This window comes from Pecten maximus, chromosome 16, assembly GCF_902652985.1.
Source record: "Pecten maximus chromosome 16, xPecMax1.1, whole genome shotgun sequence".
NCBI lineage: Eukaryota > Metazoa > Mollusca > Bivalvia > Pectinida > Pectinidae > Pecten > Pecten maximus.
In genome coordinates this window covers 25,409,828-25,425,183 of record NC_047030.1, presented here as the reverse complement: position 1 = coordinate 25,425,183, position 15,356 = coordinate 25,409,828, and the positions used below count along the sequence as shown (strand labels likewise).

Genomic DNA, 15,356 nt, shown 5'->3' with positions numbered 1-15,356 from the left:
GGGAGGCTGCAGTATGTTCGTGTTAGGTCTCCTTGTGATAGGCCGGAACTTTTGCCGATTTATAGTGCTACCTCACTGAAGCATACTGCCCATACACCCCACCCGGTCATAATATACTGACAACGGGCGAGCCAGTCATCCCACTCCCAATATGCTGAATGCTAAGCAGGAGTAGAAACTACCACTTTGTAAAGACTCTGGTATGTCTCGGCCTGGGGACAGAACCTAAAGCCTTCCTCAGAGAGGCGAATGCTCAACTAAAGGCCAAAAGTGAGGCATTGTCAAGGGAGACATTAGGAAGAAGAAAGTTGTTAAGAAAGAAGAGAAAAGATAAGATCCCAAATTTAGTCGCCTCTTACGATCATGCAATGGGGGCAGCAGGTACAATTCTTACGCCCTACCTGCAGGGCTGTCTGTTATATGATGTTAAACTACATAAATCCTTTTTTGTAACATTTAATTTCAGTCTTTACTCACCAGCTAATAGTAGTGTGATACCAAGAGCGAAGAAATCCGGATAGGAAGAGAAGCCCGGAATATCCATAGGCATGTTGTCCTTAAAAAAATTCTGGATAACTTTGTCGACAAGCGAGTCAAAGTAGGAACTCCACGCCCGAGCCACACTAGCTGTACCTGTGATATATATACATGTATATCAAAATTATCAACTTAAAATAAAGGATCAAAGGGAATTTGCATGCCTAATACAAAATGTACTTATCTGAAATTCAAGAAAAGAGCGTGATAGCTCCATCAGTGAGAGTGCCGGTGTCATATGAAATATTGACCTCCCATAAAATATTGACCCGGGTCGGTATTTCATGGGGATCAGAATTTCATAGGACACCAGCCATGTAATTTCAGGTGAAGAAATGGGCCAGTCGGTGCTGTCATGGTTGTGTCATTGGGCAATAATTTTTTAAACGAACATTAATGTTCGGTTATTGCCATCAAGAACTGGACTGAGAAATATGACCATATTTGGTAACCACATTCACCAATACGCCATCTACTGTCTGTTTCAATGAAATATGGCTGCCCCCATTGCCTTACGCTTCAAATAATTTACTTGCAAAAACATCTTCGTTTTATATAGTAGTTTTACCGAAAAGGTTGAAATGTATTCAGTAGATGTTTTCAAGATGCCTACGATTTGAGAAATGCATAACGCTAGCGAAATGAGAAGACTAAATGAACCTGAACTTTGCGAATAACTCCAGGTCAATATATTTATGTAAACAACTATTGCGCAGGCGCATTCGTCTCCGAATGTTTAGAAAGTTTTGCTCATTCCAAAACGGCTGACATTAGATAGCATAGGTCTGCAAATTTGTCCGCGATTTACTTAAATGTGTAATATATATATTCTAGAATGTTACATCATTATCAACTAGGTGTGTATTTCTATAATTTAGAGAAAGAAATATATCAATGACGGCATACGAGGCGATACATTGTATCATACTATAGGTTACTGTACGTGTTTGCGAGAAAGAACTGTACATATGTATAGGCTTACAATTAGGTGGCATTTGTGGTCAGGGTGACTGGTCATAGCGTTCAAGTTGTCATCGATTTCCATATACCATTTTCCTTTGACGAAAATGACCCAATAAATCAAATGCAAATGATAATATCTTGTTATGTGCACGGGATTGCTTGTTGTAGGCGATACTTGGAACGTATTTACTGTTGTAAGGGAGGTAACTGCAAGATTACGGAAATCAAAAATAAACCAATTTGATTGGTCGATTCTTCCTTCACTATGGCATGGGGTATACAATCGAAGTGACAGATAACTACGGCAATATTCAGATGATATCAACAATAACATTTTTGGATACGTGTGGTTGGCAGTTGTTGTCATGTTTAAAATGAACAATTATATAGCTTGTTTTTATTTCGGCAAAGACGAGAATATTTACTGAAACGGACCACACGTGAAGCGGACTTGAAATACCGAAACGAAGAAAAATGGGGCTTAATTATAATATAAATTGGCATTATTTTCAGAGGATTGACCAAAATATATGTTCTACAATGCCTGATTGTATCATATATAAAATATTAGAGGTTTATTTGACCGAATTTTAAATTAATTATTCATTTGCGAATCGCGGCCCGATTGTCGTTAGGCCTAGAGTTGAATTACCGAAATGGCCGATAGTGGACTCAAAATCGACATTTTTACGAGAATTTTTTTTCATTTACCTGAAAGTATTTTGAAATAATTTGTAAAATCCCGAATTCACGACCAAATTTTCGATTGCGACGAACTACTGAGACGGTGTTAAGTTCATGCTAATTAAATCTGATTAAAATCAGCTGTTACATGGCTACGTTTACTATGCACTACGTCTACTAGGTAAATTTTTTTAAAGACGGAAATCCGGATTATCTAAAAACAAATGCAAAAATATTTGTGATATTCACTTAATTTGATATTCAGCCGTTAATTGTTATCTGTAGTTTGATAACTTCTGATATATTGTGATTGATACTCTATATAATATTGATGTTGAACTTGTGTTATTTTTCAAACAAATTTATTTTAATAATTTGTTAATTTAGAATTTTCATCAAGTCATGATCAAGACTTGAAATTCTCACTACACCATACTTCAAACACAGAGTAATCGATGAATTGATAAACTGAAAATTGAAGTCAAGCAAATGAGTTAATATTTACCTTAAATATTTTTTCAATATACAACAAATGTTCAGATGACTATTTGTGCCATATGCTGTTACAAGATTTCAGTTACAATTCTAAAATTGAATTAGTATGTAAATATATGTTATCCTGTCAATATCCACAAAGCGAGTGTAGTCTACTGTACTCAAAGTCATGCCAGTAGATAGCGGTACATATACTTACTGCTTACATCTAGTGCTTACTTGTGTGAACTATTAATCAATAACAAAATGGTTCATATATTTCTATATATGACTTCAAAAATTATGTGGTGTCTGAAGATCTGAATGAAGTGAATAAACGATGTATTAAATTATTTTTATGAAATATTGAAGTCACAGATCATTCTCTTTTTTAAAATATTGATTTCAGGTCCATTTTGGTAATTCAAATATGACGGCAATCAGGCCTCGAATGGCGAATGATTACAAAAATTTTGAATACGTCTCGGTCAAATAAACCCCTAATATTTTACATATGATTAATTTTGACATTGGAGAACATATAATTGTGTCCATTCTCTAATATAAGCACTGGTAGAAAGTACAGAATAGAGCTTGATAAATATATAATCAAAATTACTAATTACCCCGGTAAATATAACATTTTATGTAAACCTCCCATGGCTGATGGTGAACTTAAACTTGCAAATCTCCTGTGTCATTCCAATTTTGATATGTGTAAATATATACACGTACGGTATATATATAGATATAGATATGGAATGATTCACAAATTTGCATACAGTTATGGAATCTTATAACACCCCGAAAACTGTTCTCTCCACATAAAGGATGTGATTTGTGCAATTACATTGATGAACTGTGTGGTTCACTATGATTGGATGGTCAACATTGGAAAGGGACAATAAATAGGGAATGTGTCATCCCATCGAATGGACTGTAACCTTTATCAGCTTTGAAGTTGAAAATGAAGCTTGAAGTTTTCTTTTCCTGTTTGCTGAATTATTTGATGAAGATAGTCTTTATATGGTTGTTATTCTTTATCACATTGTGTACAATACTGTAATTATACCAGAAGTATATCTTCTCATATAAAGATTTATTAACATCAAATGATTCCTGAACAAAAGGAGTCAAGTTTTTTTGTTTTGAAGTACCATACATGCTTGAGTACATGCAGTTTCAATAGGATACATTCCTAATCCGGGCCTTGATTACCAGCTCTGGTTTTGGTTTTCAGTAGTTCTGTATGTGTGTTTCATCATATTAAGTTGAAATATGCAAAACTAACGATGGAACTAGCCTAAATTTAGTGCATATTAGAAGTTGTCATCAATAAGGTCACAGAGTCCTGTCTGTATTATAACTGATGATGCCTTCCCGAAAGAAAGAAGACATATTTTATTTTAATCCATCCAAGATAGATCAACAAACTTCCAATTTCAACCAGGACCTTACAGAAATATGCATGTGTTCAATCATATCAGAACAGCTGCAAACATTTAAAATAATTTGCAATTAATTCCTAAACCAATATCAGTAAATTTATCGACTTTAAACTTAGAAGATTACTGATTTTGCATTAAACAATAATGTTCGTTTACAGTACTTCCAGTACTTTGATTAAGACATTTTATTTTAATTGCTCTGGATGGCATTCGACAGGCCTCCTGTATGTTGTTCAGTGAAGTTGTCACCAACTACTACAAGGAGACCACGCCTCAACATGATCCTGGCTTTTCATGGGGCAATAAACCCAACAAACAAACAAACAAATAAACACCCAAACAAACAAACAAAACAAACAAACAAACTTCAAGAAAAGAATATGGTAAAGTTTAGCACACTCACCAATAACATACTCCAGAATGAGGTTCCAGCCGATGATGAAAGCTACAAATTCTCCAACAGTTACATAACTGTACACATAGGCAGAACCAGTTTTAGGTACACGTGCACCAAACTCTGCATAGCACAGACCTGAAAGACCAATTTTAATTTATCATATACCCTGACAAATTCATCATGCTTAAAAAATTTCTTTAAACACTATATGATTTTAACTGTTACAAATTTACAACCCACTTCCCATTATTTTGATAATATAAAGCCTTAAGTTGGGAATTTATATTTTCTGTGTTTTATAATGCTCAAGTTGGATAAGTCTCCATAATTTGATAGTTAATACTCATAGCTTTTAATTAATTAAAATATTAATTATTTTAATTAATAGTTTTTTAAATCATTCACATCAAAATTCTGCAAGGTACAATTAAATCCCCTGAAAATGTTGCCAACATGTATCTTACTGATTTGCCGATGTAATCATCGATCATTTAACCATGATTAAGACTTTTCAAGCGCAATGCAAAAACAGTCGATTGAGTTAGTTCAGCACATCCTGCTTGTGTTTTTTGAGGTCAAATATGACATTATCATATTACCTGATTGATAATTGTATCACCTGTTAAGAATATTATGTTATCTGTTATATGTGATTTTACTACCTGGTAAGATTACTAAATTGGCCGTTAGGAAAATTATATAACGTGAAGTGTTTAGATAATTATAATACATGTTAAGATAATTATATTACATATTTAGATAATTAGATCAGATGTTAAGATGATTATATTACCTGCTAGAACAGATGCCAAAGCTGCGATCAAGAAGGAAATGGTCACAGCAGGTCCAGCCTTCTCCTTAGCAACCTGCCCGGCAACCACATAGATACCAGCCCCTAATGTACTGCCGATACCTGTTCATAAAAAAATATGAAACTCATACCTGTTCACTAAAACATCAAACTCATACCTGTCCATCTTTCTATTAAAATATTACACTGATGCAATGTTCATTAAAATATTAAATTAATACCACTTGTCCATTAAAGTATCAAATTAATACCACTTGTTCATTAAAATATTAACATGACATCTGTCCGTTAAAATATTACACTAACACATGTCCATTAAAATATTACACTAACATCTGTCCAATAAAATTTCAAACACACACAATGTCCTTTAAGATATCAGATACATGTCATCTGTCCATTACAATATTACACTGACATCTGTCCATTAAAATATTACACTAACACCTGTTCATTAAAATATTACACTGACATCTGTCCATTACAATATTACACTCACACATGTCATTTAAAGTATTACAATCACAAAATGTCCTTTAAGATATGAAATCCATGTCATCTGTCCATTACAATATTACACAAACACCTGTCCATTACAATATTACACTGACATCTGTCCATTACAATATTACACTGACATCTGTCCATTGAAATATACACTGACATCTGTCCATTGAACTATTACATTTACACACATGTACATCGATTGAAATATTACACTCACACACCTAAATATAATATTACACTCACACACCTAAATATAATATTACAATCACACACCTAAATATAATATTACACTCACACACCTAAATATAATATTACAATCACACACCTAAATATAATATTACACTCACACACCTAAATATAATATTACACTCACACACCTAAATATAATATTACACTCACACACCTAAATATAATATTACACTCACACACCTAAATATAATATTACACTCACACACCTAAATATAATATTACACTCACACATCTAAATTTAATATTACAATCACACACGTCAATTAAAACATTACACAAACATGTCCATTGAAATATTGCACTGAATTTGCTGATTTTTTTTTACCTTGAATACACTGTACACATTGTCCTTAATAACAGAATGACTATAAGTATATCAGAAAATTATCTAATATTTTTATTTCCGATTCCGTACATCATGCAATATATCATTCAATCCAATGGAGATTTCAGCATATTTACCTAAAGCTGTTAAATCGAGTGTTGTGAGACAGCGAGCGAGCTGGGTGTTTGTTACCGACGACAAATCAACAAACTTCCTTCTCAGAAGTTTTTGTCCAAAGCTACTCATCTTGTCTGTATGACTCTATCAGGAAGTCTGTAGGTATGGATATAGATGAGGTGTGACAGCTGGTCAAATGGTCATCAATATACAGGTACGTTGTATATTGATAGTTAGGTTATATCTTAGAAATCCTATATCTGGGTGATGTACCAAGTGTTAGGACAGATATGATTGCAACTTGTACAAACAATGACTTATAATAAACAATTGTTTTTTTTTTTAATATTTTAAATCAAAAGCAGTGTTTTTTGTAATGATTTTTCATAACGCAATCAATTTATCTTTTACATGTCTTACTAAAATCCTTACATAAACCGTATGTTCCTTAACCTGAAGAAAATGTTTAGAAATATCAAAAGCAGGGGATTATAATCAAATACAATAACAAAAAGTATATACATTATCATTATAAACTGTACTATGCATGTTATAAACACAATATTCAGTGCAAAATTATGGCTTTTCAAAAGTCTTTATCAATATGTATACCATTTTATCCTGCAACTGCCACCGCATTGTCGGAATACACCCACCGTATATATTTTTGCTGTATACGGCAGTGACGGAAAACAGCTGTATTTTGGAATCATAGCACGTGCGTCAGTTCGACTGACCTACTTCAAAGTGAAACTACGTTTAAAAGGCGAACAGATTTCTGTCATTTTTGACACCGTTTCACTTCAAAATGATTATTTCTGATGATTATTTTTTATGTCTGTTGCAGGATAAATAGAATACATGGTCAGTGTCTTAAAATATAAGCTGTATTTTTGGCTCGGGACAGAAAGACAAAAGTGGCTCGCCAAGGCTCGCCACTTTTGTCTTTCTTTACCCTCGCCAAAATACAGCTTATATTTTAAGACACTGACCATGTATTCTCTATATACCAGACTCATCAGAATAATGAGAAAACATCAATTTTGAGTGAAAAAAAAAATTATGATCAAATTGACATACCTTATCAATTAAACTTATAAGCAAGCTTGAGTCTATAATTCAATATCTTCTATCTCAGAATTTTTTTGATTTTGCCTGTCTACACCCTTCTTCGCAGTGGTGTCAACTATCTTGGTCACTGTCCTCGAATCCTCTGGTCAATCTTTCTGGAACATCTCTGATTCTAAAAGTATAATAATATTTGATCAGCCCAAGTTCTGTTGAGATTAAATATACAGCACAGTTATCAACGGCATTTTATTTCATATAGTGATGTAAGTGTTCTGAAGATGATGAAACTCAATCATGTTCAATAAGGTCAGGTCGGTCCACTTCAGTTTATTTACAACATACTTGAGTGTTCTAGTATCTGCATGACCTTGACCTTTGACCCAATGAATACAAGAACGTTGAAGTTGAACTCTGACCCTATTGCAGAAAATGAGAAAATGTCTGACTGATCATGAGTACTATTATAATATTATGCTGTCTGAGTTATGATACACTAATCTGTGATATAGAGTTCAGGGGTCAGATCTATTAATCTGAGTGTAGATATATTTGTCATCAGTAAAGCTTACTTATATTACATATCAATACTTATATATACAATGTACTCTTATTTTGCTCCACTAGATTTTATCTTATTTTTGTTTTATAAAATATTTCCAACTTATTCTTTAACTTCAGCAAAGCACATATGAATTTGACAATACTACAACGAACAGTGTTGCTCATAAACACCTCAATATTTGAAAGGAGTAAGCTCGAAGGGTCATCGATTTATTATTGGATTGCAGAAAAAAAATTATTTTGGACTATCATGGACTCACCATGCCATACACCTGATAAAACAATATAAAAACTATAATATATCTATCAGTTTGTTTAAGCATCACTTGAGTTATGTAATGTATTTCATGCAGTCAATATATTGATTTTTTCATGGCCCCACCTATTAGCCCCTAGGGGTCAGTCAAGACCAATATGTCCATACCATCAAACTGCTATCCCATACTGATAATTCTAACCATGCAAGTTTGAAGTAGTTCCTTAACTTCCTATGGCAGTTCAACAAATGAAGCTCCATTGTGATTTTCCTATATAACATTATAGGTAAACTAAAATAACTGAACGTTATAATTACCCCCTCACAATAAGGGCAAAACATGAGAGCCTATAGGGTCATGAAATTCATAATTTTGGCAATTAAAAGCACCGTAATACTTTCCCATCTATATGAAGAGTATTCAAATCTACCAAATTATCTGTGTATCTTGAGAATACAATTTTTGAAACTTCAGTCATTTTAAACTTTTGCCATATCCCTAATATACACTTGGAGCACAGGCGTCAGCCGTCTGCATCTGGTTAGTATTTATTTTCCATTGATTCTAACCAGAAGCAGACGCCTGTGCTTGGAAGGTCACAGCCTGGCCTACAATTCAAAACTTGGTTGAACATTGGCCATGAGACTTCTGCAAAATTTCCTTCAAAATGGTTCAAGGATACCTGCGAAGAAGTTGGAAATTTGGTCATCTTGGAATCTGAATCAACTCAGAAATTAACAACACTTGGTCAGGAGCATCTCAAGTTCATTTTGTCAGCTAGGTGTTGGAGGGAGCACATAAAGCAAAAAGGCCATTGCTTGTCTTTAAGACTTCTCTCTGATCATCTAATTTATAGGCTGGTCATCAGTCGGACAAACTATAAAATGGTGACTTTATGACTTCTCTCAGGTGACCTAACAAAAATGAAATCACAGCTAGCTAGTTTTGTGTATGTAGGATCCTAATGCAAGCAGCAAACGAAATGTACACGTAGATATGTGACAATAAGTTCCATGTTTATTAGATAACAAGGTGAACAACTATAACGTATTATAGATAATATCAGTCGGACAACCTATGATGACTTAAGGGTGTATGTCTGGTGATAGACGGTGTCTGTTTTAGTCTCAGTTGTAATACTATAGACAAGTTTGACTGATGACAGCTGTATCTCCGATGTTAAAGTTCACGCAGGTAAAAATATCTACAGGTAGCATGATATACCTGTCCTACATAATTGTGACACCTTTAACAGACACTGACTAGATCTACTTTTGTTTTACATCAGACAACAGAAAATGTGTATGATCCATTCACTGAATTTACATATTGAAACTGGAAGTAGGCACATATCAATTCCATCATGAATCCTAACACAGTGAGGTCATAAGATTTCTATATATATCAACAACTCTTTAAATGTGGAAGATTGACACTTTGAAACCTGTGATATCCAATACGATTTCCTTAAATAGTTTGAAAATCTGCAACTGCAAATAATATAGGATATAAAACTTAATAGTGATTTTTTCGGACTTTTTTCCCTTGATGTACATGACTGATACGTATATTCAACACAGGTTTATTTAGTTAAACGTCCTATTAACATCCAGGGTCATTTAAGGAAGTGCCAGGTTTTGGAGGTGGAGGAAAGCCAGAGTACCCAGAGGTAATACAAATGTAAAAAAAAAAAAAAAAAAAAAATCATTGCTCATGCCCTGACTACATGGGCCTCAAACTAATGAACTATGTAACAGCACCCAATCGTCTAGCCAGAACTACCAGTAACTTATACCACTGCATCACACCTAAAGTATATGTATATATATATATAAAAAAAAAATTTCACATTGTCCTGTCATTTGTCAGTCTTAATATAAATATATATATGGATTTTTACCTTCATATATATAATGTATTATTAAAGATATTGCAGTGACACATGTTGAAGGAGATTAAACCAGCCACCTGATGTCTTCTCAACTTGTTGTAATATATATCACAAGCACATTTTACTGTTGTTTAATGATTTTCACAATACAATATCCTGGAAGTTTTTCATTGATCGCCATGAAATATCTACACTGATGTTCATATTGTACGCATGAAACACACACACTGTTTATATATGCACATCCACAAACTTTGACAGTCCGCCTGTAGTTTTCCATTTTTACTTTCTGTAGGAAAATCTCTGCCTTCATAATTTCTGTTTTTTTTTTCTGGAATGTGCTCCCAATTGCTTGCGTGATATCAATCAGAAACATTAGGATGCTTTCCATTGTTTTATTTTTCTAATTAATCTATTTTATTTCAGTAAATTAAATTAACTTTTTTTCTGTTTATAAATCCTTTTCTTTCACTTATTTTGAGATCAAGACCAATTCATCTTTTAGAAATAAATAAATAAATAAATAAATAGATAGATAAATTAATCAGAGATACAATTATGTTCTCATCAGGTAATATTATATGACAGCTACAGGGTAGAATAGATTTTAAAGACAATTAGACTAAGTGACTAAACGTAAATAAAAAAACCACCACAGACGGATGCTTCAACATGTACATTGTTTTTTTATTGTATATGTAGATTTTATACCAAATCTAGCTTCATATCATTACACATACACTGTAGTTTAATGAAGGAAATGTTGATTTACCCGGGAAACTTTGTAAATGTCTATTGACTATTCTGAAGCATTCCTTCTGTTTTCCAGAAAATTGTCACTACATGACTATGAGTACATGTATATATGTATATATACATGTATGTACATCGGCTGTAGTTGATATTAGCCAAGGTTGTGCGTAAATGCATTATAATCCTTAAATTTGACTTAATGAAAGTTTCACAAATGTCATACAGCATATAGTACTGATTTTCCTCAGGCCCTAACCACATGACTCGGTTTCGGGATTTTGTTTAACATATAAAAATTCAGTTAACATACACAACACTATAAATTCAAAAATATTCATATACATTCTGAACCTTATTAAAATCCTGAATATATAGCATTGTGGTTATTAACTGCATGTCATATATGTTGTGCTCAAGATCCCAAAGCCGAGCCCTCCTTTTTATACATCGATAACCCCAATATTTAAGAGGTTTCAGAATATATACATTGTATGTCATACTTAACTTATAGTGTTGTGGTTATTAACTGATGTCATATACATTTTTTGTATGTTACTGAGTAACACTCTAAATCCAGAAACTGTGCCCTGACACCAAACTTGGACATTCTGACTGATACATCATAGATATCTATAGCTATCTACATGTATCTAACAGAGTGACCAAGTCTGGTGTCAGGGCCAGAGAAAAATCAGTCAAACATGCACACACACACAGCACGTGTAGGTGTAGTTAATTACAATCTGTACTGCACAATGTTTAAAAGTGGAATGATCTGACCCATCCTTCTTTATTTTCAGGAAAAGCTATCCTACTAGAAATGCCTTACACTAATAGATACGTATCCCTGTATACCTTGCTATAACCTATATATTACGTATATCTACTATATAAGTATATTCTGTCTTATACCTACCACACTGTATTCTGTCTACACTCGTCTATAAATAAACGTACTCAACACGAAACTGTCCTATATATTGATTTCGTGCAGAAAACTCTCAGACTTTACAAACTGAAGAATGAATATATCTTACCTGTAACAGCAGGTACGAGAAAAGGTTGTTGTCGGTCAATATTTTCCGACTGACAGTAAACAGGCGTGCTACATCCGGTTGTTTATCCACGTTGACAGGTCTACCATTTTGTACACTTTGTGTTGCAATGTACCACTCACATGATCCGGATCACGTGATCACAATACACAAGGGGTCACATGAGAGCACTATTTGTTAAGATGCGTGGTATGCATTTTTTTTTATTAGACGCAACTCTGTTAAATATATTATAAGGTTGTATAATATATATTTTATTAATAACTTTGTAAGATATTATGTATCATATACAAATATAAAAATTGTTATCAAAATCGCTCCATGAATAAATATTGAATAATAAAATCACTACTAGTGGAACGGACGATTGAAGAACCTTGTCGTTTTAATTTAGAGGAAAGATATTTTGTGTTATCTCAGAATTCGGCATTTATAATCTGTTTTATGGGATATAAAACAAATGAAACAGCTATCCTATCGAGAAAACGAGGCCAAGTTTCATTAACGTTAGTCATTCAAAGCAAGTAGCTGATGACAACCATTTCGGGTCATCATGCGGTAATAGCGGAATTTACGAAATGCTTGATGCTGATTTGCTATTCACAGAGGGTATCTTATTACATTGGGATTGAAGCTGTTGGTATTACATATAGTTTTATATTGGTTTTATTTGATCTCATAAAAATTCATACACATGCATATTTTAATGATAGTTTCTCATATGGTCTGAACATTTTATTTCAAATTGTTTTTCAGTTTATTTATATTTGAACCGCCGTTTGTGAAATAAATCATTGTCATTGTTATTGTTATATGAATGTAAACATTGAATACATTTATCATTTCAGTTGTCGTTGTTTTACAGTTGAACAGGAACATCATCTGATGTTACGATTTCATACAGTAACTGCCATCCAGGCCGACGATCAGAAACATTTGATGCCTTTTTCAACTCGGGATTCTGTGACAAGCTAAGCAGTGGTTTTTGGATATTCATGAATAATCATACTCACTGGATTTTAATTTCGTGAAAACAAGGAAAAATACATTTGTATTATATTTATACCTGCATGTGTTAGTTCCGAACAGCTCTTCTCGGTACATACTACATATGTACATACAAATATGTACATGTACATACATTTGCAGAATTATAGCACTCCGCCATGATCTGTACAAAGGTTCAATCAAATCTTGAAATCTTGTCAGCATCAACGAAACAACAAAACCCCAGTTTCCACTGAAAATGCACTCTGGTAGAGGTTGGTTTGCGTTGATGTCGCTAGGCGTAAGTTAGAAGTATGATGGCATCTTTCTGAAACATTTAAACTAAAAATACACGTATCATTAATTAGAAGTAAGCATTGAAAAACACCGGAGTAAAAAATGAACAGTTCAGCGCCACCTGGTTTAAGATCATCGAAAAGAAGCGTCCCGACTTCGTGTCGTCGGATATTCGCGATCATGTACCCAACCTTAAGGAGTGCTAATAAATGACATACAATATTGGCAAACAAGATCACTCTGGAATCGGCATGGGTTCGAGACTGCCTACCCCTGTCGGTTTGTGCTTCTTGGGAAGCTGAGAAATGAGGCAGTCTGTGTTGTCATGGTTGTGTCCGCGGGCAAGACACTTCACTCTGATTGCTCAGGATGGCAAGCGGATGGCCTTCCGTACGATGTTCAGTGAACCTGTCACCAACTACTACAGCGAGACCCCGTCTCTATATGACTCTGGTTGTTCACGGGGCGTTAAACCCAGCAAAAAAACAAACAAACAAACAAACTCTGGGATCCCTTGTTGTATAGATCGTGGTACAACTTTATTCGACCTACTGTAGACTTACGTAGCGATGTAATCCACAGACCAGAAGGCGCCTACTTCTCCCGAACAGCTGGGCTCATAATCCTCGTACATTTTGAAAGGTCTCTGCATAGTTTGTTCATATATTACCACGATTTAATCGATTTTGAACTAAAAAGTTCTGCGTTGTATTTACGTCGACATTCTTAACTGGAGGTGACACGATTGTTATTTCAATTTTGCAAATGACGAGACAATGATATTAGTTTTAAATGGATATCACTTTACCTAGCGTTATTTCTAATAATGAACAATCTGTGAAATGTTTAAACAAAATGGCTGCTGCCGAGATTGATCGGAACGTAAGCTGACATTTGTTATCGGTCACATTTCTATAAAAACGAATACATGTACAATGATTGTACTATTGGTGACTCTCGGTAACAGTTGGTGTCTGTCACATTCCTGTGTGTATCTCAGAAAGGTTGTTTACATTTATGTGACGGTTTACATATACAGGTATTCTGGTTAAACAACTAATCGTCTGGATTTATGAGGATCTGCTAATTCCTAGAATTAAGTGGCACAGTAAGAGAGGATCTGCTAATTCCTAGAATTAAGTGGCACAGTAAGAGAGGATCTGCTAATTCCAGGGAATTTGGTGCACAGTAAGAGAGGATCTGCTATTTCCAGGGAATTTGGTAGCACAGTAAGAGAAAATTGGCTATTTCCTGAAATAAAGTAGGAGAGGATTCGCTAATTCTAGGGAAATTGGCGGCACAATAAGACAACAAACCTGTCACTAGAGCGAGATAGCTTGAAATCGGTCTTACATAGCATCAGATGGAAATAATTGACCTGGTCGTCATCCGAAGGTAGACATCTGAACTTTCATATCCAATGTAAAAACAACCAAAAAGGTAGGTACCTTTATTCTGACTGGGGTTCGCATATATAAAGGTAGGATGGCATAATGGATAGCGTACACACATTCACAAAGTCGGCCGGGGCTCGATTTGTCGATCGCACGTTGACAGGTGTTAGGTCAAGTACGATTTCCCATGGCACATTGGTTTCAAGCCACAGTTGTAAGAGTGCCTAAGCTTATTAATAATTAAATACAACAATTCTGTCCGAGGTCCAATAAAAGTCGATATCCTGCAAGACTTGAAGTGTACGCGTCTATCACATACAATTTACGAAGTAGACATTATAGTATTCAAATCGCAGGGGCTTGACATGTTCCCATGACCCAGAATAAATGAAATAAATAAATAAATAAATAAATAAATAAATAAAACCAAGGTCCGACCCTACGTCACTCTAATAATTGGTCGAGGGATCAGACCCCGGGCTTCATTTCGATGATAAGTGATCTAGGAGTCGGACCCGGGCCTAATTTCGATAATAAGCGATCTAAGGGTCGGACACAGTCACGTTATTTGTCCTCCA

General features: G+C 34.3%; 2 protein-coding genes across 4 annotated transcripts in view; one reads left to right on the top strand and one right to left on the bottom strand.

Moving 5' to 3' along the window:
* LOC117344946 (high affinity cationic amino acid transporter 1-like) overlaps positions 1 to 12,200 on the bottom strand; it is a 44,807-nt gene extending 32,607 nt beyond the window's left edge. For all 3 annotated transcript variants that reach the window (XM_033907832.1, XM_033907831.1, XM_033907830.1), the window contains exons 1-6: positions 12,083 to 12,200; positions 7,593 to 7,755; positions 6,533 to 6,668; positions 5,297 to 5,416; positions 4,510 to 4,638; positions 478 to 633 (exon numbers count right to left, since the gene is read on the bottom strand). In XM_033907832.1, the coding sequence (XP_033763723.1) occupies positions 478 to 633; positions 4,510 to 4,638; positions 5,297 to 5,416; positions 6,533 to 6,641 (514 nt within the window). In that variant the 5' untranslated portion in view covers positions 6,642 to 6,668; positions 7,593 to 7,755; positions 12,083 to 12,200. The remainder of the gene's footprint in view (positions 1 to 477; positions 634 to 4,509; positions 4,639 to 5,296; positions 5,417 to 6,532; positions 6,669 to 7,592; positions 7,756 to 12,082) is intronic.
* Positions 12,201 to 14,648: 2,448 nt separating this feature from the next.
* Positions 14,649 to 15,356, top strand: part of LOC117314851 — a 30,108-nt gene continuing 29,400 nt past the window's right edge. Inside the window, exon 1 of the mRNA XM_033868970.1 lies at positions 14,649 to 14,824. The gene's annotated coding sequence lies outside the window, so the exon portion shown is untranslated. The remainder of the gene's footprint in view (positions 14,825 to 15,356) is intronic.